A 27,662-nucleotide genomic window follows, 5' to 3' on the forward strand; every position below is an offset into this window, starting at 1 on the left:
ATGTCTGGGATTCCTCCGGGCATCTCCCTATTGGCAGGGAGAAGTGGGCAGCTGGATCAAGCCCTTCCACTGGACATGTCTAAATCCAACTAGGGGAATCCCATCCCTTTGTTCTCTGGGCTTCCTAGCAGAGGACAACTGTGAAAGCTACTCTGATAGGGTCAGCCCCTCTGAAAAAAAAATAAAGTAGATCCTTGCGCAGAGGAAAGATGCACAAGTTGGGTCTCAGTTTCCCCATTTTTTAACACAGAGATCATTACTTCCCCCTTCTTTCCTTCTCTTATTCCGACTCCCCTCCACCAATGTAATTACTTATTTGTTTCCCACTGTCTGACTTAGATACTGCAAACCCAGTCCTCCTGTTTTCTTCTTTCTTGCAAAAGAGAGCAAGGTCAGCTCATGGGGCATGACTGAGCACAGACACCCCCAGCAGCAGGCTCTCCCCATTTCCTAGGCTGAGGCAAGCGCACAAGGTGGGAATGTCTCCATCATCTCTGATTTGCGCAAGGGCCTTCAGCCCTGACATACTCCCACAACACACTTGTTCCTCCTCCACCCACAGACAGAAATTCCTTCCCACTTCCAGGCTCAGGTCTTGGCTGCAAGAATTTGCTGCACTTCAGAAGAGGCCTTGAGCTTCTTGGCTCTTCTTGGTGCTTAAGGCAATCTTCCGGGCTCCCTCCAGATTTCATGGGGGGACTTCTTGTCTCTAACAAGGACTTCATGACAAGTTTATATGAAATGTTTGTTTTTCTGTCATTCCTGTGTGTGGAAAGAGTAGACACAGAGAAGGAGGATATACACCAAAAGGGATGCGAGTGAAGTGCCAGTAAGAACCAGGGGAGCTCCCCCCATGCCTGTGGCTTCCTGGCAAGGAGTCTGTCCTGAGAAGGGCATCCAGCCTCTACCCCACTCTGGAGTGGGGAATCAGCAGCACTCGTGCCTCCTGGGGGACACAAAAGATGACTTTTCAAGGGCACCTTTCCTCTGAACTGCTTTAGATTTGTCCTTGAGGATGAGGTATAGTGGCTGACAATGCAAATAGTGATTTAACTGGCATTGCCCAGAGTGGTCATCAGAGATGCAAACTGCTATGCTGCAGATAATTATATTTAGGCAGATTAATGCTGGGGGTTTGGTTTGGTGTGGTTTCTACTTTTTTTTAGCTACTGATACTCTTAGGGAAATCACACAAGCACCTGAAGGATTATTGAAGGTTTTCTGAGAGAAGCCCCAGCAGATTAGCATCTCAAGCAATGGGGTGCCAGAGGGCAAGGGAAGGATGGTTTGGGCACTGACCTGGGATTTGGGAAACGGAAATGAGTTCTCCTCTCCTTGACACCCTGCCCTTTTCAGTGAGGGCTGTGAAAAACTCTGCCAACTAGGTCGGAATGCACAGCCGTGTCAAGGAACTTCTGTCTAACTGCAGCAATGTGGTCCTGACAGCTCAGGAGTTGAGCTTCCATTTGAGTCCAAACCGCGACAATTCACACTGCCTCCGTCTTCACTATGACACTGGGTGTTGTGTGACACAACTGTCCCGGATCTCCAGGCAGGATGGGCAAAAGTTTGATAGCTGAACCAGAACTTTTCCTCTTCCTGGAAATGTCAATGCCACAGGCTCGAGCCAAGAGGCCCAAGAAAGAAAACTTCCCAGAGGGTCAATTCATGAAAACGTCCCCCAGGCTGTGGGACTTGCTCTTGACTGACAGAGAATTTGTGAGTGTGGACAAATTTGTGAGTCTTCACCTATTTTTCCCTCTCTCTTTGTAACTTGGCTCTCAGCATTTCTGTATTGAATCTGCTTTGCCACTTTGAAAATGTGTCTTTGAGAAACTAGCTCGGGATATTTTTATTACCTTTTTTTTAGCCCAAATGAATATGCAGCATTGAAGTGGGTTTCCATATATGGAGCAGTTTTGCACAATGTCTGCTCCAAGAGGAGAAATATCTCAGCCTGCATCTGGAAATGAATGAAGCTGTGGGTGGTAAATGTGCTTCTTCAGACGATATGTGGTATGCATGCAAGAGAAAATGTTGTGAAGGTGAATGGGCATGAAAGAAATGGAAAACTGCCCATCCAATGGAGCTCTGCAAGAGGAGGATGGAGCTGTACATAACATGGCATGATCCAAGTGGGATCAGCATGGAGAGAAGACATTTGTAGGGAAGGTGTTGCAATGGAGTACCTTGACGTCACCCAACTGAAAAAGAGAGATTGGAGAGTGCGCTGAAGTGATGGGCAGAAGCATCCTGGGCTAAAAGACCTTGGCTAAGAAAAGGTTGGAGGGATTTGGGTTGCAGAGATTTGAGGTAGTCCTTCCAAGATCTAAGCAGGCTGACCTTTGGAGACAAGTGAAAATAAGGAAGCTCTCAAGGATGTTTTGCCATTTGTTGTACTCTTTGCTCTCTCTTATCATTTAAAGATACAGTATTGCCCTTAAGTAATCCATGCTCCATATCTTTTTTCTCTGCTTTTTTGAGGAGGGGGAGGTGGAAGAGAAGAATAGTTTCTTTTTTAACCAAAGGCAGCCAAAGGGCAGATCCCAGGTTAGCGAAAAGGTACAAAGGAAGGCAGAATTTTGATGTGGTGTACACTGGCACAAGAGGATTACCTGCATTTCCATTCTCTGAAGTCCTAACTGGGCGACTGAAACCGTGGAAGCTCACAGCTCCCTTCATCTGCCCTGCATTTCAGCATGTAAAATTAAGCTAACTGAGTCATAAAGTTGGTTTTGATTCTCTTCACAGCCTAAAGCACAGCATGGGGCAGGAGACAGGCAGGACACCTAAAGAGGACTCACACTCCTCTGCACAAATGCTTAGGTGCTTGCAGGAACCACAGGAGGCATGGCATACCGATTCCAGGGTTCAACGACCTGGTCAAATGCCTTGTCTCCTTCTCTGTAATGGTGGCATCGATGCGTGGCACTCATGTGCGGACTCTGTACAAGGATCATAGAATCATTGATTCATAGAATGGTTTAGGTTGGAAAAGACCTTTAAGACCATCAAGTCCAACCATAAACTTAACCCTGCTAAGCCCACCACTAAACCATGTCCCTAAGCGCCTCATCCACACATCTTTTAAAAACCTCCAGCTATCGTGACTCAACCACGTCCCATGGCAGCCTGTTCCACTGTCTGACAACCTTTTCAGTGAAGAAATTTTTCCTAATATTCAGTCCAAACTTCCCCTGGCACAACTTGTGGCTGTTTCCTCTTCTCCTATCACTTGTCACTTGGGAGAAGAGACCAGCACCCACCTCTCTACAGGGGGACAATCACTTCCCTAGTCCTGCCGGCCACACTGTTTCTGATACAAGCCAGGATGCAGTTGGCTGTCATAGCAATGTTGGCCAACATATGAAAGTTTCTTTTCCATAGGTATTCAGAGGGATCCTTCTTGTGCTCGGAAGAGGCTGTCCTGCAAGGCCTATCACATTTCCTGAGCTCCTTCCCCCTTCAGAGCTGCTTCCCACGGCACCACCTGGATCAGTCTCCCCATACATCAAAGTGTTCTTCTCTGGAGTCCACCAGCCTGTGCTCTGCTGCTGGCCTTCCTTTGACACCTGGCACCCCACTATTTCCTTGTTTGCCAGTACTGGCTCCAGGTGAGCATCCCCCTTACTGTCCCACCTGGCAGCTCTGTTAGGAACTTGTCCCAGGAGCCTCCAGGCTGCTGGCATCCTGTCGCTTTGCCTGGCCAGGGAATGCCAGGGCACTTACAGTCCCCCACAGGAACCTGCTCCTTAACCTGGAGACTTCCTCGGCTTGCTGAGAGAGGACTTTTGCTGTTTCCTCTCCCTGACCAGGTAGGATATGACTGCCAAGACCATGTCACCCTTACTGACTTCTCTTCTCATCCTCACTCAGAGAAGCTGGCCCAGCCTGTGGCCCATCTCATAGAGGAGCTCCATATATCCTAGCTGCTCCTTCACACAGCGTGCTTCCCCCCAATACTTGTCCTCCCTGTCACCTTCTCCATCAGAGCCTGTATCCCTCCACTGCAGCACCCCAGCTCAGCAAGCTGTGCCACCACTTCTCATTTAATCCCAAACCATCACAGTAGAGTGACAAGTCCTGGGGCTTCAGCTCCTCCTGCCTGTGCTCCAGCTCCCCCTGGCCATGCACATTTGGGCTACAGCACCTCAGCCATGGCACTGGGTGGAGCGCAGACTTCTCAGAGGGAAACCTGATCACTGATCCTGACCATAAGACCATTGTGAATCGAGCAGTTAGTACTGTGCTGCGCTGTGCTGCGTGTATAGCGTGGCCTCCGCACCTGTACTGTGCTGCAGAGATCCCTTGGGCACAGGACAACCTCGGCAGCTCCTTGTCACAGTGCAGCCTGCGGGCAGCTCCCACTCGGTACCGGCCATCATGGCACCTGCATGGCCTTGTCTCTGTCTGACAATGCAGCAGGAAGGTCTCATGAGAACATCATTTCTGACTGACTGTGGGGAAGAGGAATAGAGTAGTTTCCTCGTAAGGGAATACGGTAAGAGTTTGAAGGACCAAAACGGGAGACTGTCTTCTCTGGATGGGGTCTGCATGGCGTGCTGCACATGCTGGGAGTCCCATCTGATGCTACACCACCTAGGCATCCCACCACCTAACTGGGTAAAAGATTACCTATACTATTCTCTCATTATAATCCTTGACCTTACTGCATTTTAAGTACCTTCCTTACTGGGATCATAATGGATCTACTGGTGAAGAGCTCTCCAGCACACTCCAATGGACTGGTAGGTGTGCAGTTTGCTCAGGTAACCCCCGGCTTCATCCCCATTCACAGCTGGTTGTTCTCCTCCAGAGCCCTGCCTCAAAGCACAAAGGCCTGGGAGACCTTGCTGGTGGAAACTGAGGCAAAGGGGACACAGAGCATCTCAGATCTATCTACAGCTACTCTTACTAAACTTAGCAGTGGTCCACAGTCTCTCTGTTTCTTCCTTAACTCTTCCTGAAGTACCAACAGGTCATCTTGGTGCCCTTGAATTCCCTTTTGAGTGTCAATTGAGTTTTGATATGGACCATTGCTGTGCTTGGAGGATGCGGTCCATGAAGACAAGATGTGTGCAGGCACACTGAGAAAAGGATTGTTCTGTTCCTGGACTGTATCATCAAGGGAGTGAGTACAGATCCCTGTGTGATGTGCTTTGTGTTCACGCAATACCTGCAGCTATTGGGCAGAGAAGGGACAGACGTTGCCTCTCTGATGACATCTGATGACCAATACCTCTGAGTGATGGCAACAGCAATGGCACACAGCAACCAAATTGCATTGTGTGCAATGCCGCCTGCGGTGTCTTGTCACACACCCACCCTGAATGGGAATTGCTTTCCTGTTGGTCCTGTGATTTTCTTGCCAGCCCTGGCATCTCATGTAGCTCTGTGGGCCTGGATTTGACCATTACATTGAGCAGCTGCCTTGAATTCTGTACCACAATGTGGGGATGAACACGAGACAGCTGCCAATACAGTCAGTGAAGATCTAGTAAACCCAACACCTGGAGGAGAGGAAGAAAGAGACTGAGCTCTCCCTGTGGCATACGACTCCATTCCATCATCTGAATATCTCTATAGGCTGACCTGAACATAACGAGTAGGGACAGGTTCAGTTGCCCTTAATTTGGGCAGCAGCTGTCCTTTCAGTTGGCCAAAGGAAATTCCCAAGAGCCTCCAAGAAGATGCCCCAGATGTTGGCCTGTCTCTACATCAGCCTGCACGTATCTTCAATCTGTCTCTATTACCGGCACATATCTTTGACCACCTCTGGCACCTCAGATGTCACCAGACAACTGCATCTGAACAGCTCACTCCTGGCCTCCAGCTCCATTAATTACCATGGGAGCTGAGAGCAGGAGCTCACATGCAGGTGCCTATTGTGTGTCCACCTGAAGGGGGGCAGGAGGAATCCCACCTGCTGTGGGTCTGTGGTGTGCATGGGAGGGAGCTGAGTGCCCTTCCAGCCCCAGCACTCCAAACCCAGGATGAGATGCCTTGTCGGGCTCAGCTGCATCCCTTCCCTCAGCAGGGGTAAAGGAGATCCCTGCCTGTCCCTGTCTGGCTGTCCTGTCTAAAGATGGGCCAAGAAAAGTTGATATTTAGGCGTGACTCTGTCTCTCAGCAGGGAAATGTCAGTGCTGGGAAGAAGTGTCTCTCCCCAGCTGCGGGAGGGAACCTCAGTGATTGCTCCAGCCTGTTTCACAGCAGGTTCCCCTGGAGCCCCAGGGACCCCTGGGGGGAGCCCCGAGGGGCAGAGAAAGTGCCGCCTTGGGCTGCTCCTCTGCTGCTGAGCTGTGCCGGGCTCCTGGGATGGAGGGAGCTCATGGCAAGCGGGCAGCGCTGAGGAGAGACAGCTCTGCCCAGGAGCAGCTCCTCTGCAGAGCGCAGCAGGGCTGAGGGCACTGCCTGCAGGCACCGAGGGGAGAGGATCAAGGCAGAGAGAGGTTAAAGGCAGTCTGGGGTGGGAGGACAGAGGCGAGCTCACTGGAGGAGAAATCTTCACAGCCCTTGACATGGTAAGTCTCTGGCTGCAGGGCAATTTAGGTACAGTTCACGGGCTGATCTCCTAATGATGGCACATCCCACAAACTATGAGAGCTTTCAGGAAGAAGTGCCGCAGGTTCTCCAGTGTAGAGGAGGAGGAGGTGCTCCAGAGCAGGGCTTCCCTGCTGCACCATCAGCAGGACAGGGCATGAGGGCTGCCTTCTGCCAGGGACGGCTGCAGGGTGTGAAGGTGGGTGTGCAGCCAGGGGTGCCCAGGGCTGTCCTTCCGAGCAGGGTCCCTGCACCCCCGGGGCTGGGTGCTGGGGCAGGGACTCTGCCGCCTGCCAGGGTCAGCACTCAGCCTGCCCGGGGAGCTCCCCACGGCGCTGTGGGGAGAAGCTGGGGGTGGAAGGAGAGAGCAGTGCAATGGCAGGGTGCTTCTGCTGTTGAGAGGGTGCTGTGTGGGTCAGGGCTGCTCACAGCTCCACATCACTGCAGGATCTTCCCAGGAGACTTTTCAGGAAGCACAGCAAGGCAGGGGCTGCCTGAAAGGGAAGGATCCTGGTCTTTCACTCTTCTCCTCTGGGTTGTCTGGGTGGGCAATGGGACATAGCAATTAATCTCTCATTTCCGGAGGAGGCACTGAAATTCCAAGTCTGTTCCTCTTAGAGGTGAATAAAGCGGGGAGTATTGGAAATCACCATGCCGTGGTCACAGACAGCATCAGTGTCACTTTTCCAGCCTCGCCAGGGCTGGTCTGATGTTCCCCTCAGAGCCTGCACACCCAGAGATGCCCCTGGGCAGTGTCCTGCTGCAGGGAGGGCTCTGCAGGGCAGAGCTGAGCAGGCAGCGGGTGGGATGGGCTCTGTGAGCACTGCCAGGGAGGAGACACAGGGGACAGAGAACCAGCTCCTGGCAGGGACAGCTGCAGGCAGCAGAGACAGGGACGGGGTTGGGAGGACACTGCAAACAAGCACAGGGGGAGGGTGCGCTCAGGCAGCTCTCTTTCTGTGTTTCCCTGCAGATGTCTGCTGGGCACTGTCTGCGGGGCAATGAGCTGACTCTCTCTGTAGAACCTCCCATCGGAGGGACCCCCGAGTCTCTGCTTTGCCTGTCCTGCAGGGCTTGCAGGCTGCCCCCCAGAAAGGCGCAGCTCTGCTGTGGGATCCTTGGGAGTGCGGAGCCTTTCCTTGGGGGTCGGCACTCTCCTTGCAGAGTCAGTAGCTTCTCTCTGTGAGGGGTCGTGTCCTGCCATCTCCATCACACCTCCACCTCTGGGCTGGGCTGGAGAAGAGTTTGCAGAGCTGTCCTGTGAAACAGGACTCCTCTGCTCTCATCAGAGTCCAGGTTTAGGGGTTTTTTAAAAGATTAATTTGTGTGTGAAGGCATCTTCAAGGTGGCAAAATGAAAACACAGGGCAGATGGGAAAAGGGCTGATGGACACTGCAGCTCTGTGAAAAAACATAGACAAAATTGTAAGAAAGTCATGTTAAGCCTCTCTGCCACAGCCCACGTTCTCCCATGAGTCATGAGTGCAGATATTGAACTTTTCCATGAAAGATGGATTACATCTGACATCCCCTGTGAACATCAGAGTTGTCACAAACCAGCTCCCATGTACCCACTGCAGCAGAGCAAAGCTGACTCCTCAGCAGCAGAAGGGCAGAGCTCCTGCTGCTCACAGCACACTCAGCCAGCACAAACTGGAGAAAGGAAATGCATTCCAACTGCGGGGGGATTTCTATGAAAAATTGACTGGATTTTCTTCGAGAAATCTGTCCTAAATTTTTCCTGTCTTTTCCTTCTTTGGACAGAACTTAAGACCAGGAAACAGCCAATGTCCAACAGCAGCTCCATCACCCAGTTCCTCCTCCTGGCATTCGCAGACACGCAGGAGCTGCAGCTCTTGCACTTCTTCCTCTTCCTGGGCATCTACCTGGCTGCCCTCCTGGGAAATGGCCTCATCATCACCACCATAGCCTGCGACCACCACCTCCACAGCCCCATGTACTTCTTCCTCCTCAACCTCTCCCTCCTCGACCTGGGCTCCATCTTCACCACTCTCCCCAAAGCCATGGCCAATGCCCTCTGGGACACCAGGGCCATTTCCTATGCAGCATGTGCTGCCCAAGTATTCCTACTTGTATTTTTTATGTCAGCAGATTTTTATTTTCTCACCATCATGGCCTACGACTGCTACATTGCCATCTGCAAACCCCTGCACTACGGGACCCTCCTGGGCAGCAGAGCTTGTGTGAAAATGGCAGCAGCTGCCTGGGGCAGTGTTTTTTTCTATGCTGTGCTGCACACGGCCAATACATTTTCACTACCGCTCTGCCAAGGCAATGCCTTGGACCAGTTCTTCTGTGAAATCCCACAGATCCTCAAGCTCTCCTGCTCAGACGCCTACCTCAGGGAAGTTGGGCTTCTTGTGGTTAGTGCTTGCTTTGCTTTTGGGTGTTTTGTTTTCATCGTTCTGTCCTATGTGCAGATCTTGAGGGCTGTGCTGAGGATCCCCTCTGAGCAGGGACGGCACAAAGCCTTTTCCACGTGCCTCCCTCATCTGGCCGTGGTCTCCCTTTTTATCAGCACTGGAGTGTTTGCCTACCTGAAGCCCCCCTCCATCTCTTCCCCATCCCTGGACCTAGTGGTGTCATTTCTGTACTCGGTGGTGCCTCCAGCAGTGAACCCCCTCATCTACAGCATGAGGAACCAGGAGCTCAAGGATGCCCTAAGGAAACTGATGACTTGTTGCTTTTAAGAAGCAGCAATGATCTGCCCATGTTCTACTGCATATCCCTTGTCTCGTAACTCATTACATGCCCAGACTCTCTTTGGTAGGTTTTTTTCTTTGGTTTCTTTGGGTTTTAGCTTTTCTTGGTTGTATTAATGCTGTCCACAAAAAGGAAGTCATTCTTTATCCTATTTCTATTTCAGTATCTGCCTGTCCTGTGTGACCCAGAGACTTTGTGTAAATTGGGAGCTGTGTCTTTAAACAAAATAAAGGACCCTGCTCCGGGTGGTTTGTCTGAGATCCTTTCTCTGAGATCTTCTCTGGAGCCGTGGGGCAGTGTCTGAGTGCTGAAGGTGAAGGGGGCAGTAGGCACCCGGAGCTGGGTCTGCCTCCCAGCATGACCAGCATGACCCTGCGGACTCACCCCATGGCCCTGGGCTCCACAGCCTGGGGAGGGGGTGCAGGAGTGGCTGGCCAGGCCAGCCTAGATGTGCTCGCTAGGGAAAAGGCTCTGTGGGGAGATGGGATGTGTGAGCAGAAGAGCAGGGCACTGTGTGTGTGCAGGGGAGACATGGAAAGAGAAACCCTTTGCTGAGGGTGGCAGCTGGGGGCATGCTGCCCTGTCCCTGGGGCAAAAGGACCTTCCTGAGCATCCCCTGGGCCAATTCTCTCATGCTGTCCTGGGCAGCAAGTTTGGCACCTGGGGCTGCAAGCTGCCTGCAGCGGAGATCTCCTCAGCGTGCCGGCTGGATGGACATTCTCACTGGCCTCCATTTCTTGCTGTGGGACCAGTCAGAGACATGAAGGACCAGCAGAGCAGGGTCTGGCCTGTGCCCGTGTTCTCTGGACACCCCGGGCAGCTGCCCCAGGGCAGTCGTCACACACCAGCCAATAACCACCACCATGTCCAGCACTGGCCTCTCAGCCCAGCTCGGAGAGGTTGCTTGTCCCTCCACAGAGGGACACCGAATGACCAGGTCAGAAGTCCAGGTTTGCATTGTACAGACGAGACGTAAGCATGCACATGGTGTGCGTGTGGGGAGATGAACCCGAGTGAGCACAAATGCCATCAGCTCTTCCTGCGGGTGCCATGAAGGCCTCTGGGACAGACAGTGTCTCAAGGTCACTTCTCACTTCGAGAGTAACATCCCCTGGGAAAGCACCTGGATGCAGCACTGGGATGTGCTTCATTGAACGGACGTCCCCGTGTCCATTCCTCATGCCGTGGAGCATCTCAGACGAGTGCAGAGCACGGTGATACACCGCAGGGCTGAGGTGCCTCCCAGCCTCTGGGAGCAGCAGCAGGAGGTCAGAGAGACACTGTGACTGCTGCAGTGCACTGCCTCTGCACGTGCAAGGCAAGGACTCCTCTCTCTGATCATCCGTGTGTGTACAAGGAGTGCACGAGTCCAGCTGAGACATGGGCACCTGGCAGAGCTCTGACATTTCTGTGTGTCTGTCCAGGAACAAATCCCCACCGTCCCAGCGACTTTCATCTCAGCTGCCTTGGACAGGCTCATTGCAAGTGCTCCTGACTGCTACGTCACCCTTGCCTGTGATTCTGGATTGCGACCTCAAAAGTGCCGGATCAATCAGAAATTTTCTGGGGGCCTAGGAAAAAGCAGACATCAAACCCCTCTTCAAGAAGGGCAGGAATGAGACTTGGGAGAATTACAGGCTCGTCTGCCTACCTCCGTCCCTGGAAAGGTGATGGGGCATATCTTTCTGCAGCCTTTTCCAGGCACATGAAGGGCAAGAAAGGCATTGCTGAACCAAAATGCTCTGGGGGAAAGAAGTGCATGTTGTGTACCTGGAATTTTGAAAGCCCTTGGACACGGTCTCCCGTGGTGTCCTTATAGCCAGATCGGTGCTAGCTGGGCTGAAGAGGTGGTTGTTATAAGGGATGGGAAGTTGGCTGGATAATCAGGCCCAAATGTCATCAGTGCTACCAAGTCCTCCTGGAAGCCAGTCACTGTTGGCATCCCTCAGTGATCAGCACTTGGGCCAACACTGTGGAAAATCTTTATTATCCCCCTGTATGATGTGATGGCATGCACTTTTAGCTCCTTTGTGGATGACACAAAGCTGTGCAGAGGCCTTGAGGAACCTCATCTAGTTCACTCTGCCTTGAGCAGGAGGGTCAGACAAGATGATGTTCAGGGATCTCTTCTAATCTAAGTTATTCAATGATTCAGTGAATCTTTCCTTTGGAGAGATTTCTGAAGACAGACTAGAGGAAGAAGGAAAAAAAAAAGGAGAGTCAGGAAGTACAAAATGCATCAACATAAGTACAACAGTTCTTGTGGAGAATGTTTCTCTACTCAAATCGTTGGTGGGAAAGATATTGGATAAATTTGATGAAATAAGCATATTTTCATCTGGTCAGGTCCTGGGCCACAAGGAGAGTGCTGGACGGGTGTGACATTATGAGGTCAGTTGTGTCTCAGAAACTCATCATCGAGTAGGAAGCGTATGGCGGTGAAGGGGACTGTGGGGTCAGTTCTGTCTCTGGAGGTGATAGGCCAGCAGCAGGAACATGGCTGGGAAAGTAGCTCTGCCGAGTAGCCCGTGGGCCCTATCCAGGAAGAGGGCTTGGGTACGGGTTGTCATGTCCATTCTGCCTGAGCACATGATGGGACCGTAGCAGACACACGGCTTGGTCCTGTCTCTCTGAGCAACTGAAAGGCCAGCAGCAGCCATGTGGTTTAGACGATCGTGGTGAGGTCACTTCTCTCTGGTCAGCTGAAAGGCCACAAGAAGGCTGATGGGACGGGTCCCATGCTGGAAAGGCAGTTTCTGAGGTGGTAGAGCTTTCCTTGGTAGTGGGAAGACATGTTCTCATGGCACCGGGGCCTCGTTGCCTCCATTCAGCCAATGGGGATGGTGGAAGTTGTTGTGCCATCCTTGTCCTTGACTTGGCCTTGCACACACCACGTCCCATGGTCCAAGTAAGAGCCCTGAGCCGTGCGTGAGGGACAGGGTCCCCCTTCCCATGGGCCGGGGGTCAGGGCTTGGCCTTTCTGGTGCATAAAGCAAACCAAGGCTTGACTCAGCATCAGAGCCACCTGCATAGTGCCTTTGCCTACCTGCAATCACAGCCTCCAATTATCGGCTCTAACGAGTCCCTGGGGAGGCTTTGTCAGTAATGGCCCTCAGTGGGGCCCAGTAATGCTTCAGAGTAGTTTAGGTTTGTCTTCTGCCTTTGTCTCCTTGAAGGGATTGTTCAGTCTCTTCTCAGTACCTGAGGCTCCTGGAGTCAGCACTACATACACCATGGGGCTCATTAAAATGCAGAAAGCGCTAACGAGCTATGCCTCTTCTATAGTTTTCTTCAGGTCTTCAACATTTGTATAGCCAATTAGAGAGGTAGGCACCTACCCTGAAGTAGCATAGCTAGCTCATCCTTTTCAATGAGCAATCTGAAGATGTGATCGGAGAATTCTCCAGTTGATATGGATGCAGAGTGTCTCCTAAAGAGGTGTGGACAGGTAGGAAAAGCAGTCCCCTGAGGCCAGACAGGGTATGGACAACTTTGCTCCTCACCTCTCCAACCCTGCCATTGCTCCTGTTGACCACCAGGGACTTGCATCACTTTTCTTTACATCAGACTTCTCCACCAAAGTCTGCAGCTGAATATTACAGCTGCTTTGCAGCAATTCCTACCTGCTCTCCGTGGAGAACTGCATGGAAACAGGGTTCTTTAATTGGGGGAAAGATAAAAGAAGAAAAAGTAAAACAGAAGAGAACTTAATCCACAATAAACACAATTCTCAGCTGTATGGTTACTTTTAGCAGCTTCCAACGAGGTTCACCACCCCAATTGAAGAGTTGTCTATGGAAAGTATGAGGGAGAGTACTGAAAGACAATGACGCTTTACCTCCCTGGGGCTCAAAGCAGGGTGATAGGTGAGAGGGATCTGAATGATCAAAGAGTAAGAGGAGGAAAACCTCTGGAGAGCAATGGAAAGTGCGCATGTCCAGATTGGCTTCTGGAGAGATGACTTCAGACATGGGGATTTTGATCAGGAAAGGCAGAAACACCTGGAAGGTTAGGGAGATTAAATACGCAGCATGATAGACAGAGTACTGGCAATGCAAGCACAGGGCAAGATCAGGATTTCTTCTCCCGCAATAAATACACAGTCTCAAAAGTCACATTTTGGCAGGATAGAAATTACATTGACATTTTATTGAAAGTACTGAAACATTGCAGCTGGTAAAAACGTGCTGGGGTTTTTTCCTTTCTTTTTTTAAAGTATTGAGAGCAGTTCCCAGGTTTTCAGGCAGAGCTCCGGGGTCTGACCATAAGCAGCCAGTGCCACCTCGAGAGCTGTATCTGAGGTACTTGCCGGGGCATGTAAAGGACCACTTCCCCTCCTGGTCCAGACCTATGGCCTTACCAGTACCAGAGCCCCAAGACCCCACAGTTTCTCCAGGCGATGCTTTGGACCTCCTGCTCCCTCCAGGAGTCAACTCCCAGAGCCCCGGCGCTCTCTGGCATGCGGACCAGACTTAACGTCTCTCTGGTACCTGACTCCCAGGCCCCTTATCCTACTCACTGGCTACTCCAGCCTTATGTTGGCTAGCAGTTGCACACACTGACACGCACATCCACATGATATGCAGGCACTCGGGTCTCTCCAGTTGATTCCCCACAGTCACGTGAGCCCCTCTGACTTGTGGTCCCCCCTCCAGGGGCTGGCACTCACACCTCCACACGCACAAAGAGCAGAGATCCCCCTCACCCCAGCAAGTAGTGAAATGGAGTTTAACAAGAAGGCAGGACAGGCTGGGGCCATCAGTTGCAGGGCATGGCCGGACAAGTGTACTTACCAGCAACCTCCTTCATTGTGACCAATCATTTTTAGCCCTATTCCATCCCCAAACAACCTCAATTCCTTCCTTTCCCTGCCTTTGTTCCTTTCCTCGAAATCCCATCGGAAGTCTTCATTATGTGACATTGGAACCGGGTTTGCAGTTCCACTTTCAAGAAGACAAAGACAAAAAGTATGAGTAAAAGCATGATCATTCAATTGCAGTAGCTGAATCTACTCATGACCCCTCCAGTAAGGGGAAGCCCCGGGACCTGGCAGGGGAGCAGCAGGGGATTACCAGGCACAGCCGAGTGTCTGTCCATGGTCGAGGCTTCAGCAAGGGGTCGGTCTCAAAGGGTTTTTCCTAGGAAGCAGGGAGGGTAGGCTGTACGTGCACACCATGAATTGTGATAAGTTCTATAGCTGTGTGGAGTCAACAAGATGTGTGTCTACTTTAGCAAGTGTCTTTGCCTCATAAGCACAAGTTCGCTTAATTTCTGGCCATGTAGTAACTGCAATGGCATCAGCATCTTCAATAGCATCTCCATCAGCAATTGCATCTGAAACTGTATTTCCAACTCCAGTGGCATCTGCACCAGCATTGGCAATGTTATCCACGATGGTGTCTGCATCCGCAATGATGGCTGCATTGGAGAGCTGTAGCTGACAGGACAGTTGCACACACAGCATTCCAGATGCAGATACCTTTGCAGATGCCGTGGCAGATTCTTTCCCACTGCAGATGCAGAGGCCATTGCAGATACTGATCCCGTTGCAGCTATCCATAGCATCACACACCCCCATGCAGATACCAACACCATTACAGATGCACACACAGCACAGCGGGCATTATCCCCCCTCCTCAGCACCGCTCAGAACACATATACAGAATACCACACTGCGTACGGGGTCTCAGGAAGAAGTGACCTCTTGCTGGCCTCTGTCCTCTACTGGCCTCTGACTCCGGTTCCCACAGGCCCTGCCCTCCTCCTGCCTCCCCAAGGGGCCAAGGAGCTCAGAACTGGGAGAAAGCGGGCACAACGCTGCTAAAGAAACCTTCTGCTGGGGATTCGCAAGATGAGTCCTGCATGGACAGGAGGGACTGTCATCTCTGTGAGGGCAAAAATACCCTCCTGACCACTGCAACAGCCTCACTCACAGCCAACACTGCATTGGTTTGACAGGGACAAAAGAAATCCATTCATTGCCTCCAACATGGAAACAGCTTCAACATGGACCTGACTAGAGTTGTCCCCACCCTCTTGCAGAAGGGGATAAGGAGCCACAGAGAGAATCAGAGAATCACAGTGTGATAGGGGTTGGAATGGACCTCTGGACTCGTCTAGTCCAACTCCCTCACCAAAGGAGGTTCACCTAGAGCGGGTTGCACAGGAATGCTTCCAGGCGAGTTTTGAATATCTCCAGAGAAGGAGACTCCGCAACCTCTCTAGGCAGCTTGTTCCAGTGCTCTGACACCCTCAAAGGAAAGAAGTTCCTCCTCATGTGTAGTCGGAACTTCCTATGACCATGTTTGTGCCCATTACCTCTTGTCCTGTCACTGGGCACCACTGAAAAAAGACTGGCCCCATCCTCCTGGCACCCACCCCTTAACTATTTCTAAGCATTGATAAGATCCTCCCTCAGTCTTCTCTTCTCCAGACTGAAAAGACCCAAGTCCCTCAGCCTTTCCTCCTAAGAAAGATGTTCCACTCCCCTAATCATCTTTGTAGCCCTTTGCTGGACCCTCTCCAGCAGCTCCCTGTCCTTCTTGAACCAGGGAGCCCAGAACTGGACACAGTTCTCCAGATGCGGCCTCACTAGAGCAGAGTAGAGGGGGAGGATAACCTCCCTCGTCCTGCTAGCCACACTCTTCTGGATGCAGCCCAGGATGCCATTGGCCTTCTTGGCTACAAGGGCACATTGGTGGCTCATAGTCATCCTGTTGTCCCCCAGGACTCCCAGGTCCCTTTCCACAGAGCTGCTCTCCAGCAGCTCAGCCCCTAACCTGTGCTGACGCAGGGGGTTATTCCGCCCCCGGTGCAGTGCCCTACACTTGCCTTTGCTGAATTTCATCAGGTTCCTCTCTGCCCAACTCTCCAGCCTGTCCATGTCACGCTGAATGGCAGCACAGCCTTCCGCTGTTTCCGCCACTCCTCCCAGTTTTGTGTCATCAGCAAACTTGCTGAGGGCACCCTCTATCCCTTCATCCAGGTCATTGCTGAATATATTGAACAGGACTGGACCCAGTCCTGACCCCTGGGGAACACCACTTGTTACAGACCTCCAACTAGACTCTGGGCCACTAATCACAACCCTCGGAGCTCTATCTATCAGCTAGTTTCCAATCCACCCCACTGTCCGTTCATCTAACCCACACTTCCTAAGCTTGCCTCTGAGGATGATGTGGGAGACGGTGTCGAAAGCCTTGCTGAAGCCAAGGCAGACAACATCCACTGCCCTCCCCACATCTATCCATCCAGTCATGCCATCGTAGAAGGCTATCAGATTGGTCAGACAAGACTTTGCTTGGTGAATCCACGTTGACGACTTCTGATAACCTTCTTTTCCTCCTGGTGCTTTGAGATGACGCCCAGAATGAGCGGCACAGGGAATAAACAGGAAGAATTAGAGACCTGTGTGCGGTCGCAAGGCCAAAAGGGGACTGGTGGGGGACATGAAGGTTGGGGGCACCCTCGGCTGTACTGGGCCACAGCTTCTAGTTCCTCTTGTTTATTCTGCATGCTGCACGCATTAGTATAAACACATTTCAAATGTGCTCCAGTGTACTCAGCACATCGTGGAGCAGACTGAAGGACCTCGCTAGAACACCATCCCTCAAGCACTGGTGTGCCACCCCCAGGTTTATCTCTAGCGAGCCTGGTTTGATCCCTTTCTGTAGGAGATCAGTACGCCAGTGACCTTGAGCTGATAAACTCATCTATAAACTAAGGTCATTGGAAGAAAGCCAGGAGGTAAAAAGGGAACTTAACATGGTAGAGAATAAACAAAGGAGTAAATAGCCTGTGTAGCCACAGCCAATGAAATATTGCGTGATAACAGGTATAAGCCAATCAAAGAAGCAGAAGAGGCGCATGCATCGCGCGTGCATCACGTATGATCAGTTGAGAAGGTATAAAAGGAAATGTTGCAAAACAATAAACATCTCCTTTTACCATCGTCTATGGAGTCCGTTTTTCATTCCCTCAAATGGTGACCCCGATATGGAGGTGGAAACGCGGAAGGAAGAGTCCGGAGGGAACCCCAGCTGAACGAATCAAGCTGGCAGCTGGACTGCGGCTTTAATCCCGGGACATCACCTCAAATGACAGGTGAGCAGCTGGGCAGAAATCATGGGAGCTAACATATCAGGCGAGGAAGAGGCTATAGTGAAGTTGTTAATGAGTGAAGTTGTTAATGCAGCTCCTAGCGAAAAGAAGAATGAAGTATGATGCATTTTGTGGAGGAATGGCTTAGTAACAAGGGACACGATCTGATTCCCGTGAGCAACCCAGTCTCTGATGAGGGGGAAGGCTCAGAGGAAACAGTTTACTGTCCTTGAAAGCCTGTTGTGATAAGAGACAGTGGAATGGTAAACAAGAAGAAGGAGCTACATCTGCGAAGAGGAGAAGTGCTCTTGTGCGTGCACAAGAGCACTGTACCAATCTCACTCGCCGCCTTGGCGCGTGAACAGAGGCTGTAAGCCAATCATACAACTGTTGCGGACGCGTGTTCTTGGCATCTGTCTATATATACTCTGTAAGCTTGAATAAAGGGGAGAACGACTATATTCATATTGAGATTTCATCGTTACTCCGGGTGGTTCTCCCTCTCCAACATCTGGTAGCAGAGGATGGTTCAGTTCGACTGAGGTCTCCGAGACTGCGGTAAGCAGCTAGAGGAGGGGAGTGGGAAACCACGGCTGAGGGAGGTGCTGCTCGGGCACAAGAAGTGGGGCAGACACCACTGTGTGAGGTCGCTCCTCACCCCTCAGGCGCAGCAATGGAAATAGAAGCTGCGGCCACCTTGCTTGCTGGAATCCTCTCCAAGAGAGGGATTGAAGCACCTGTAAAGCGGCTGGTTAAGTTAATTAGGTTGGAACAGCGATGGGGTCATTTTTCTGACACGCACATGCTGTTTTCTGTCTCGGAATGGCGGGACTTTGGAGGGACAATGTGGCAAAAAACGATGGAGGGGAACGAAAAAGATGAGAAAGAAATAAGGACGGTCCGATGAGCAGTCGGCGAAAAGAGGCGGCAGTGCTCAAGTTTCTCTGCCATATACTCTCTACGAGAGGACTGAGTTATGACCTGTCTACCTCCAAGGCGCTGGAAGGGATCCAGGAGGCGGTCAAATTCTCCACTCCGTGGAGGTTCATCTCAGAGACTTTGACGGAAATGCAGCAGAGCGACGTGCTGCTGCTGCGGCGTTCATGACTACCAACCCTACAGGACTGTCTTTTGGTGCGCCACCCACGGAACCCGCCAGCCAAACCCAGCTGGACAGACGTGGCCTCCGGCAGCGCGGCGGTGCCGGTGCGGGTGCGGGGCCGCCGTACCGGGCGTGCAGCGCGGCGGAGGCGGGAGGCCGCCATGGGCCCGGCCCTCCCCGCTGGTGCGCGGCCCCGCTGCCCAGGGATGCACAATCAAACCGCAGCACATCGATCCGCCGGTGCTCGCTGAACGGAGCGCGGCGGCTCGCTGGTGAAATTGGACTAAAAAAAAAAAGAAAAAAGAGAGAGAGAAAAAAAAAAGAAAAGAAAAAGAGAGAAAAAAAGAGAGAGAGAAAAAAAAGAGAGAGGAAAAAAAAAGAGAGAAAAAAAAAAAGTCTGCCGCGGAACCCCTTGCAGGACGTGGAAAAAGTGGAAGTGAGCAGTTCTAAGCCAAAACGGAGAAATAATACGCATGCGGAAGTGCCTCCTCAGAAAACTCTAACGGAGGAGGGACCCGAGCCACCTACTGAGCTCATCGATTTGGGACAAGCAAATGTTGCTCGGTCCCTCACAAAGACTTCGCAAATGTTGATGGGCTCTGGTCCTTTTGTGCGTCCAACAGCTAGCGCAAAAGGCTTTATTAGGCATTCGGGAAGAAAAAATCCGCGCCAGCACGTGGCGCGAATTAGGGAGCAGGGAGGGGGTAAACATCTGTCTGCCGCAGCCCGGGCCCGGCTGTGCCGCCGCCGCCGCGCGTGTGCCTGTGCTGCGTGCGCCCGGTGCCCCCTCCCCCCCCGCCCTCCCTCCCTCCCCCCGGCCCCCCCGCCCTCCCTCCCCCGAAAAAAAAAAACCTCAATTCAGAAGTTGCAGCATTCTCAACCCCCCCCAGTCTCCTCAGCACTCAAGAGAAGCATCACCTTAGTGCTTCTGAACACAAACAGGCAGAAGCAATAGATAAAGTTAGTTATAAAGGGTTTACCGCTCAAAATTTTAGTTGACAAAATAGACTTATAGAAAGCAATTTGTATTAAGAGGTTTGAAAAGTAACTGAAGTGTTTTCTCCAGGAGAAATTAAGAACAAATCTATCAGGAGCTTATGTGAAACAAAGAATGAACCAGTCTGTCAAGTATTCATCCCAAACTTCAAGTTTTCCTACAAATTTCAGACATCACAAATCTTGGTTTCTTCCAGCAACAGGTACGAAGGACAGGCTTGGCCTGTTTCAAGGATCCACACATCCTCTAAGCTTAAGTTTAGACAGTTCCTGCTCGTGTATCATTACATGGATGATGTTTTAGTTGCTGGGAAAGATTTAGATGTTGAAAAAACATTGCAAGATTTGACAGTTACGGTAGAAAGAAAAGGTTTAGAAATTGCACCTGAAAAGGTTCAAAAGGGTCCTCCATGGCATTATTTGGGTTGGATCATCACACAAAGTACTGTGAGGCCACAGAAAATACAGCTGACCACGCAGATAACAACATTAACAGATGTGCAGAAATTATTGGGGGACATTCGGAGTAATGGCATTTGTCTTCCCAAGTAACCGTTATGCGTGATGGAGCCCTGCTTTCCTGGAGATGGCTGAACACCTGCCTGCCGACGGGAAGTGGTGAGTGAATTCCTTGTTTTGCTTTGCTTGCCTGCATGGCTTTTGCTTTACCTATTAAACTGTCTTTATCTCAGCCCACAAGTTTTCTCACTTTTACCCTTCCGATTCTCTCCCCCATCCCACTGGAGGGGGAGTGAACGAGCGGCTGTGTGGTGCTTAGTTGCCAGCTGGGCTTAAACCACAACAGTCCATCCAATGGGTACCTTCCATTGTTGGCATTACCAATGATGACCTGGAACCTTTAATGCCTCTGTTAGGGACTTCTGCATCTGCTGATGCATTGAGAACTTTATCGATGCAGCAACAGCAAGCTTTGCAAAAGATAACCGAGAAATTAGTCAGCGGGGTGTCGCAACGATTTATTACAGAACTACCTATGCACTTACTTATTGTTAATTCCAGTAAACGTAGGAACCATGTTTTAGGTCTCCTAATCCAGCAATCACCAAAAAGTGTCATAATATTAGAATGGCTTTTCTTGTCATATCAGCCTAAGACAACAGTGTGTACTAGAATAGAACTGCTTGCAAATATCATCATAAAGGGAAGGCGTCGCAGTATTGATTTAACAGGGCAGGATCCAGAATGAAATTATATTCCTGTTAAGCAATCCTATTTAGATTGGCTTTTGTCCTCTTCTGATATTTTACAACACGCTTTTGCAGAATATACTGGTCAGATTACTAATGCTTACCCAACCACAAGACTTTTACCGTTGTTACAGGACCAAGCGTTTGAAGAATCTCCGCAATGATCAGAAACATCTGTCCCAGGGCTTACTGTTTTTACCGATGCAGGAAAGAAGTCAAAACGAGCCGCTATTACTTGGTGTCTTCAGGGACAATGGCATTCCCAATTGCTTACAGGTTATCCGCAAGATTCGTTGCAAACGTTGGAGCTGAAGGCCGAGGTTTGGGCTTTTCAGAATTGGACAACTTAACCTGTTAACATCGTGTCTGATTCCTTGTATGTAGTGGGTACTGTTTAAAAAGATTGAGCGATCTATGGTACATGAGGTGAAAAACCCAGTATTATACCAGTTGTTGTTACAGATGTTGCATTTGTTAAATCAGCGAACCAATCCTTATTTTATTGCGCATATTCGCAGCCATCAGTTTGACTCTGGTCTGGCCATTGGCAATAACAGAGCAGATGACTTAATTGCCGCAGCTTGGGAAAATCGCCAAACTAACCTGTTTGAGCAAGCCCGGAGTTCCCATGAATTTTTTCACCAATCGGCTAAAGTTTTAGCAAGACAATTTAATCTTTCTATTTCTGATGCCCGTGGCATTGTGCAATCATGTCCAGACTGCCAAATTACAGGTCTGGGATTGGGTTTAGGAGTCAATCCTCGTGGATTGCATGCTTTACAATTCTGGCAGATGGACGTCACTCATATTGTCTGGTAAGAAATGGACATCCTGTGAACACTCCAAGCACTGAAAATCTGTACTTAACTTGTATGTAGGCCTCTGGACTCAGAGGTTATGAGCGGACAATGATATGGGCTGAAAGGTTACTTTCGGGCAACATGAATGCTCTGTGAGAAAAGGGAGGAAATCATGATAAAGACAGAACTTCAGACAGGATTTAGGCGGGAGCCACGTTCCCATGGACAGCTAGCTTTAACCAATGATAGAATGCTTAGAGTCGCGTGCTTGCTTGCTGAAAACCAATCATAATGCCGACGGCGCGTGTAATGCGATAACAGAATGTATATTAACTGAGCTATCTGCGCAATAAAGTTGGCATCAACCTGATCATATAGGTCGTCGTGTTGTTGTCCGTGACTTCCGCGTCAACACCAATGCACGCAGCATGGGCAGCAAACAGGAGGAGCTGGAAGCCATTGTGCAGCGGGACAGCTATGACGTAGTCGCCATCACAGAAACATGGTGGGATGACTTGCATGACTGGAGTGCTGCGATGGAGGGCTATAAACTCTTCAGGAGGGATAGGCAAGGAAGGAGAGGCGGTGGGGTGGCTCTGTACGTCAAGGAGTGCTTTGATTGTATAGAGCTCGATGATTGTGATGACAGGGTTGAATGCTTATGGGTAAGGATGAGGGCGAAGGCGGATATCCTGCTGGGGTCTGTTATAGACCACCCAACCAGGGCGAAGAAGCCGATGAAACGTTCTACAAGCGACTGGAGAAGTCTCACAGTCACAAGCCCTTGTTCTTGTGGGGGACTTCAACTTACCAGATGTCTGCTGGAAATACAACACAGCAGAGAGGAAACAGTCCTGGAGGTTTCTGGAGTGTGTGGAAGATAACTTCCTGATACAGCTGGTAAGTGAGCCTACCAGGGGAGGTGCCCTGCTTGACCTGCTGTTACAAACAGAGAGGGTCTGGTGGGAGAAGTGAAGGTCGGAGGCCGTCTTGGGCTTAGCGACCATGAAATGATAGAATTCTCAATTCTTGGCCAAGTGAGGAGGGCAGTCAGTAGTACCACTACAACGGACTTGCGGAGGGCAGACTTCGGCCTGTTCAGGACACTGGTTGAGAGGGTCCCTTGGGAGACAGTCCTGAAGGGCAAAGGAGCCCAGGAAGGCTGGACCTTCTTCAAGAAGGAAATCTTGAAGGCGCAGGAGCAGGCAGTCCCCATGTGCCATAAGAAGAGCCAGAAGGGAAGACGACCGGCCTGGCTGAACAAGGAGCTTTCTGGAAAAATTTATTTACTGAGAAAGTGGTGAAGCGTTGGAACAGGCTGCCTAGGGAAGTGGTGGAGTCACCATCACTGGAGGTGTTCAAAAAACAAGTAGACGTGGCACTGCGGGACATGGTTTACTGGGTGTGGTGGTTTTGGGTACATGGTTGGACTTGATGATCTTACAGGTCTTTTCCAACCTTAATGATTCTGTGATTCTTCAAGAAGGACAAGCTGCTGCTGAGAATGTCCCTGGGGGAGGAAAGCTTGTGATCCAGCCACACTGTGGACATCATGCTGGGGGCTGACCAGCTAGATAGCGTCCACGCCAAGAAGGACTGGGCGTCCCCAGGACAAGGAGCTGAGCATGAGCCAGCAATGCACCCCTGCAGCAAAGGCCAACAGCCTCCTGGGCTGCATTAGGGAGAACATTGCTGGCAGATGGAGGGAGGTGGTCTTTCCCCTCTCCTCTGCACTGGTGAAACCACAAATGGTTTAAGGGACTACAGCATCTTCCACAGGAGGAAAGGCTGAGAGATCTAGGACTGTTCAGTCTGGAGAAGAACAGGCTCAGAGGGGCCTTATTGGAGCACATAAATTCCTGATGGGAGGGAATGAAGACAAGGGAGCCAAACTGCCTTATTGAGAGCAGCCCTGCGAGAAGGACTTGGGGCTACTGGGGAATGAAAAGCTGGACATGAGCCGGCAATGTGCGCTCACAGCCCAGAAGGCCAACCATATCCTGGGCTGCATCAAAAGAAGTGAGGCCAGCAGGTCGAGGGAGGTGATTCTGCCCCTCTACTCTGCGCTGGTGAGACCCCACCTGGAGTCCTGCATCCAGCTCTGGAGCCCTCAGCACAGGAAAGACACAGACCTGTTGGAGCGGTTCTAGAGGAGGCCACAAAAATGATCATATGGATGGAACACCTCTCCTATGAAGGAAGGCTGTTTAGCCTGGAGAAGAGAAGGCTCCGGCGAGACCTTATCGCAGCATTTCGACGCTTAAAGAGGACTTATAAGAAAGATGGGGACAAACATTTTAGCAGGGCCTGTTGCGATAGGACAAGGGCTAATGGTTTTAAACTAAGAGAGGATAGAATTAGACCAGCTATAAGGAAGAAATCTTTTATGACGAGGATGGTGAAACAGGTTGTTCAGAGAGGTGGTAGATGCCCCATCCCTGGAAACATTCCAGGTCAGGTTGGACGGGGCTCTGAGCAACCTGATCTTGTGGAAGACATCCCTGCTCATTGCAGGGGGGTTGGACTAGATGACCTCTAAAGGTCCCTCCAACCCAAACTATTCTATGATTCTGGGATTCTATGAAACTCTCCTCGGTAGTTCCCAATGAACAAGACAAGGGGTGGTGGACAAAGATTAAAACCACATAAAATTCCATCTGAATGCAAAAAAACACATTTTGATTGGGAGGGTGGTCAAACACTGGAACAGATTGCCCAGAGAAGTGGTGGCATCTCCATCCTTGGAGATCTTCCAAACCCACCTAGACAATGTCCTGAGCAACCTGCTCCAGCTGACCCTGCCTCAACTGGGGGTTAAACTAGATGATCTCCAGAGGCCCCTCCCAACCTCAACTATGCCGTGAGGATGAAGGAAAAAAGTAAGACAGAAAGAAGTGAACAGCACATAGCCTTGACCAGAACTACAGTGGGATCCTGTGGAGAGGATGCATGCTGGAGCAGAGGAGAAGTGTGAGGAAGAAGGAGTGGCTGAGACGAACTGTTATGTATGGATTGACCCTTCCCATTGCCCACCCGCCCTGCGCCTTTCAGGGTTGGGGTGGGTAGAAGAATTGGGAATGAAGGAGTAATGCAAACCTGGGAAAAAGGAGCGGGGTGGGGAAATGTTCTTTAATATTTCTGTTAGATCTTCTCACTATCCAAATCTCTTTTAATTGACAATAAATTAAATTTCTCTTCCCCAAGCCAGCTCTTCTTTGCCGGTGACAGGAATTAGTAAGCGATATCCCTGTCTTTACTTTGACCCATGAGCTAGTCCATCTTATTTTCTCCCTTGGCCCTATTGAGTAGGGGGAGGGACTGAGCAGCTGGGTTGGTGTCTGGCTGCTGGTCAAAGTCAACCCACCACAGGACCGCGTCTGCACTACTGTGTTTAGTATGGGGCTCCCCAGCACAAGAAGCACCCTGACAGGCTGGAGCGAGTCCTGCAGAGGCCAGAAGAATGGTTGGGGCCTGGAGCACGCGATGGAGAAGGAGAGGCTGAGAGAGAGGTTTTTGAGAAATCCCTCAGAGCCAAACAGGGGAGCAAGGACGCAGGCCAGTTGGTGGGTCATCAGTCGATGGAGATTTTCAATATTTGTCGAGACAAGGCCATGAGCACCTGATGTAGCTGGAGCTGTCTGAGAATGGACTGGGCTGAGAGTCCAGCTGTGGCAAGAGCTGTGGGACTCAGTGTGTAGTAAATGTCAGTGGGAACCTGGTTTCCTTTCTGTTAATAATGGCAGTGGAGTTGGGTATCACCGAGCCTCGGAGGAGGACAGAGGTGACCACACAGCAAAGGTTCCTCCTCAGGGCTCTGCTGTATGGGCAGAGACGGAAATGGTGGGAGTGTGGGACTGATTTGGGACAATTTTCCAGTGGAACTGTAGAGTCCTTGTTTGTGGGTACCTCGACTTAGTGCTTTGCTTTTGGGGCACGTTCCCTTTGAGGGAGTTACACCTTCTGAGTCTCCAGTCATTCCAACCCCAGGGCACAGCGTGAGTCCCCATGTTCTCCTGACACCTCTGATATATGCTAGGAGTACTGTCATATATGTAGCAAGCTGAGGAGATAATGGGGAGCTCATGGACCATCTGCACCACCACTGGCCATCAAGAAGAGAGCTTTTAAAACCAGAACTTTTTTTTTTTTCCAATGGAACCCAACCTTACCATGAGCTTAACCCCAAAAACACTGAGAACAAAAGGAGAACAGAAACTTTTAAAGAGAAACTCTATGGATATTCTCTTGGAAGCAACTCCACCAGCCTTCAGGCACTGCACCTGGGAGATCCCCTTTTACCGAAAAGCTGCCATTGGACAGGCCACCGCTGATACAGTGTTGTGCAAGGGTGACCCATGACACCACCAACACTCAACACAAGGAGTATAAACCAAGAAAATTTTTCATGAGTAGAATTATCACAAGAGGAAAAAGCCGACTTGTGGCCTAAGAAAATCTCTGGGAAATGTGGAGAGGAGGGGAGGCAGGTTATTTTCTGTGAAACAGCATCCATGGGGTCAGGTTCCATAAGGCATTCTTGAGCTCCTGGTTCCTCATGCTGTAGATGAGGGGGTTCACTGCTGGAGGCACCACCGAGTACAGAACTGCCACCACCGGGTCCAGGGATGGGGAGGAGATGGAGGGGGGCTTCAGGTAGGAAAACACTGCAGTGATGAGAAATAGGGAAACCACAGCCAGGTGAGGGAGGCACGTGGAAAAGGCTTTGTGCTGTCCCTGCTCAGAGGGGATCCTCAGAACGGCCCTCAAGATCTGCACATAGGACAGCACAATGAAAACAAAAACCCCAAGGACTAAACAGGCAGTAACCACAAGAAGCCCAATTTCCGTGAGGTAGGCTTCTGAGCAGGAGAGCTTGATGATCTGTGGAATTTCACAGAAGAACTGGTCCACGGCATTGCCTTTGCAGAGAGGTAGTGAAAATGTATTGGCTGTGTGAAGAAGGGAATTGAGAAACCCACTGCCCCAGGCAGCTGCTGCCATGTGGACACAAGCTCTGCTGCCCAGGAGGGTCCCGTAGTGCAGGGGTTTGCAGATGGCAATGTAGCGGTCATAAGACATGACAGTGAGAAGATACAGTTCTGCTGACATGAAAAAGACAAACAGAAAGACTTGGGCAGCACATCCTGCAAAGGAGATGACCCTGGTGTCCCAGAGGGAATTGGCCATGGCTTTGGGGACAGTGGTGGAGAGGGAGCCCAGGTCGAGGAGGGAGAGGTTGAGGAGGAAGAAGTACATGGGGCTGTGGAGGTGGTGGTCACAGGCTATGGCGGTGATGATGAGGCCATTGCCCAGGAGGGCAGCCAGGTAGATGCCCAGGAAGAGGAAGAAGTGCAAGAGCTGCAGCTCCCTTGTATCTGCGAATGCCAGGAGGATGAACTCAGTGATGGAGCTTCTGTTGGACATTTACTGTTTCTTGGTCTGGGGTTCTGTCCAAAGAAGAAAAAGACAGGAAAAAAGTTAGGACAGATTTCTCTGAGAAAAGCTTCTCCATTTTTCACAGAAATCCCCCCCAGTTGGAATGCATTTCCTTTCTCTAGTTTGTGCTGGCTGAGCGTGCTGTGAGGAGCAGGAGCTCTGCCCTTCTGCTGCTGAGGAGTCAGCTTTGCTCTGCTGCAGTGGGTACATGGGAGCTGGTTTGTGACAGCTCCGATGATCACAGTGGATGTCAGATATAATCCACCTTTCATGGAAAAGTTCAATATCTGCACTCATGACTGAGAGGAACGTGCCCTGAGGAAGAGGGGCTTAGCATGTCTTTTTGACAATATTGTCTGTGGTTTTTTTTTTACACCATCACATCTGGCGGGTGTTTTTTTTAGGGGTAGAAATCCTCTTTTTTATGACTGAAAATGTGAAGAGTCTTGAGATGGGACAGGCAAAAGGTCTCAGCTCTTTGTAATTTAATGCAGAGTCAGGAGAGCTGCAGTGTCTATCAGTTCTTTTCCCATCCACCTTGTCCTTTCACTTGTGCTGCCTTGAAGATGACTTCACACACAAATTACTCTTTTAAAAAAACCCTAAAACATGGACTCTGATGAGACCAGAGTAGTCCTGTTTCAAAGGACAGCTCTGAAAACGCTTCTCTAGCCCAGCCCAGAGGTGGAGGTGTGATGGAGAGGGCAGGATACAACCCCTCACAGAGAGGGGCAACTGACTCTGTGTGTGCAGT

The 27,662-nt window shown here is 50.7% G+C and overlaps 2 protein-coding genes across 2 annotated transcripts; one reads left to right on the top strand and one right to left on the bottom strand.

Annotated features, from left to right (window-relative positions):
• Positions 1–8,323: 8,323 nt before the first annotated feature.
• Positions 8,324–9,253, top strand: LOC132321520 (olfactory receptor 14C36-like). Its single transcript, XM_059835017.1, has one exon. It carries the CDS (start codon positions 8,330–8,332, stop codon positions 9,251–9,253), a length of 924 nt encoding a protein of 307 aa, XP_059691000.1. The 5' UTR covers positions 8,324–8,329.
• Positions 9,254–14,457: 5,204 nt separating this feature from the next.
• LOC132321419 (olfactory receptor 14I1-like) lies at positions 14,458–26,896 on the bottom strand. Its single transcript, XM_059834916.1, has 2 exons — positions 26,519–26,896; positions 14,458–14,703 (listed from the first exon to the last, which is right to left on the bottom strand). The coding sequence occupies exons 1-2, from the start codon at positions 26,894–26,896 to the stop codon at positions 14,458–14,460; spliced, it is 624 nt and encodes a 207-aa protein (XP_059690899.1).
• Between the last annotated feature and the right edge of the window lie 766 nt (positions 26,897–27,662).

Source organism: Gavia stellata, unplaced genomic scaffold (genome assembly GCF_030936135.1).
Source record: "Gavia stellata isolate bGavSte3 unplaced genomic scaffold, bGavSte3.hap2 HAP2_SCAFFOLD_42, whole genome shotgun sequence".
Lineage (NCBI taxonomy): Eukaryota > Metazoa > Chordata > Aves > Gaviiformes > Gaviidae > Gavia > Gavia stellata.

Bases quoted from the DNA above. Each gene is read 5' to 3' on its own strand.
- LOC132321520 (XM_059835017.1), top strand. From the start codon at position 8,330: ATGTCCAACAGCAGCTCCATCACCCAGTTCCTCCTCCTGGCATTCGCA.
- LOC132321419 (XM_059834916.1), bottom strand. From the start codon at position 26,896: ATGTCCAACAGAAGCTCCATCACTGAGTTCATCCTCCTGGCATTCGCA. The intron at 14,704-26,518 runs CCCCTGCACTAC...CTGTCCTGTCAG, and splicing joins GCTACATTGCCATCTGCAAA to CTACAGCTCTCCAATGCAGC.